Source organism: Sinocyclocheilus rhinocerous, unplaced genomic scaffold (genome assembly GCF_001515625.1).
Source record: "Sinocyclocheilus rhinocerous isolate Xijiao unplaced genomic scaffold, SAMN03320098_v1.1 scaffold229, whole genome shotgun sequence".
In the NCBI taxonomy this organism is placed as follows: domain Eukaryota; kingdom Metazoa; phylum Chordata; class Actinopteri; order Cypriniformes; family Cyprinidae; genus Sinocyclocheilus; species Sinocyclocheilus rhinocerous.
Genome location: NW_015635757.1, coordinates 646365 through 647853, shown reverse-complemented (window position 1 = coordinate 647853; position 1489 = coordinate 646365). Strand labels below are relative to the sequence as shown.

Here is a 1489-nt window from a genome sequence, read left to right as displayed (position 1 = left end):
ATATATATTTTTTTTTTTTTTTGGACACTAGCAGTCAAAAGTTTGAAATAATTAAGATTTGAAATATGCTCACCAAGGCTTTGATATCACAGGAATAAGTTACATTTTAAAACTGATTCAAATAGAAAAAAAAATCTCAAAATATTACTGTTATTAAAACATAAAAAAAAATTATTATTATTATAAATACTTTAATATTTGAGAAAGAGATAAATTTAAAAATGTTAAATCGGCATATTCGAATGATTTCTGAAGGACCAAAATAACTGTATAAATGTATTTCTACAATCTATTAATTTATTTCTATAATAATAATTATATTAATAAATACATCAATAACAATAAGCTAATGATTATATACACCACACATATTTTATACATATTTTTAAATAAACAACATAAAAATGACTGTTGAATGTGGGTGTAAACAGTGACTGTGGGTGGTTTGCCATCTAGATGTGGAAGAGTGTTACTGCATTAAAAGGCCAAGATAAAACCCGGTTTTATTTACTATTTTTTTATTACTGAATTATGTAATTCATTGCTCACTTTTATCCTTGTCTTTTGGATGCTTTGAAGGAAAGTTTGTAATGCTGCGATTCATTTTGGAACCCTTTGGTTTCATTCTTGACTTACAACTCTTTATCGAAGAAGTGTTTGAAATGCTAATGAAGGCTCAAACCTCATCTAAACACCCCTATGACTAGAGCTTTTCAAGACGATGCCGTTTAGAAAGAAATATTGCATTGTGAGACTATTACAGTGCAATATGTTCAATGCAGGAAGCCGACTGAGTCTGACCTCATGACCTCTGCGTAGCTCATGGCCTCGTCGATGCCGGGAAAAGCGCTCATGGCTTCCTGCATCATCTTCTTCCCCATACTGAGCATGTTGTCCTCCTCGAAGAACTCATCGGGGAGCTCCGCCACACCCAGACTGGGGTCGATCTCCTACAGAGAGACACAACGATGGAGAACAGAGTCTTACCTCATGTATATCATCACCTAAACACGATTATATAAAGCTAAATTAAACACGGGTATATTGAACTATATCTCAAAGAATAGAAACTTTTTAACCAGATACTAATACATTGTTTGTCCAAGTTTCATCTTCCCCTTCCTTTTTTCTTGCAACATCTTCACAGTCATAACGGAAAAGGATGTGATTTATATTTCTGGCAAGAACAGCACAAGTTCCTGAAGTGAATCTCACATGAGTTTATGCAAATTTAAATTGACAATATATTTACAATTGACTAGATATTTATAGATTCAGTATAAATAAGCTAAAAGATGCAGTTTAATAGAACTGTTTTTCTGTGACAATTCTTTCACACTGGTGTGTATATGAACTGAGCAGGTCATGTTGGTGAATGTCATGGCACTGTTTTTAGTGTACACACAGCATTTAGTGCAAACAGTGTGTGCTGTTGATTAGAGCCCAACCGATATGGGTTTTTTGGGGCCGATACCGATATTAGGGGGTA

The 1489-nt window shown here is 33.6% G+C and overlaps 1 protein-coding gene across 1 annotated transcript in view; it reads right to left on the bottom strand.

Annotated features, from left to right (window-relative positions):
• The window catches only part of LOC107747439 (ATPase asna1-like), a 5861-nt gene that overhangs the window by 531 nt on the left and 3841 nt on the right, over positions 1-1489 (bottom strand). The window contains exon 3 of the mRNA XM_016561939.1: positions 802-950. Coding sequence (XP_016417425.1) covers positions 802-950 — 149 coding nt within the window. The remainder of the gene's footprint in view (positions 1-801; positions 951-1489) is intronic.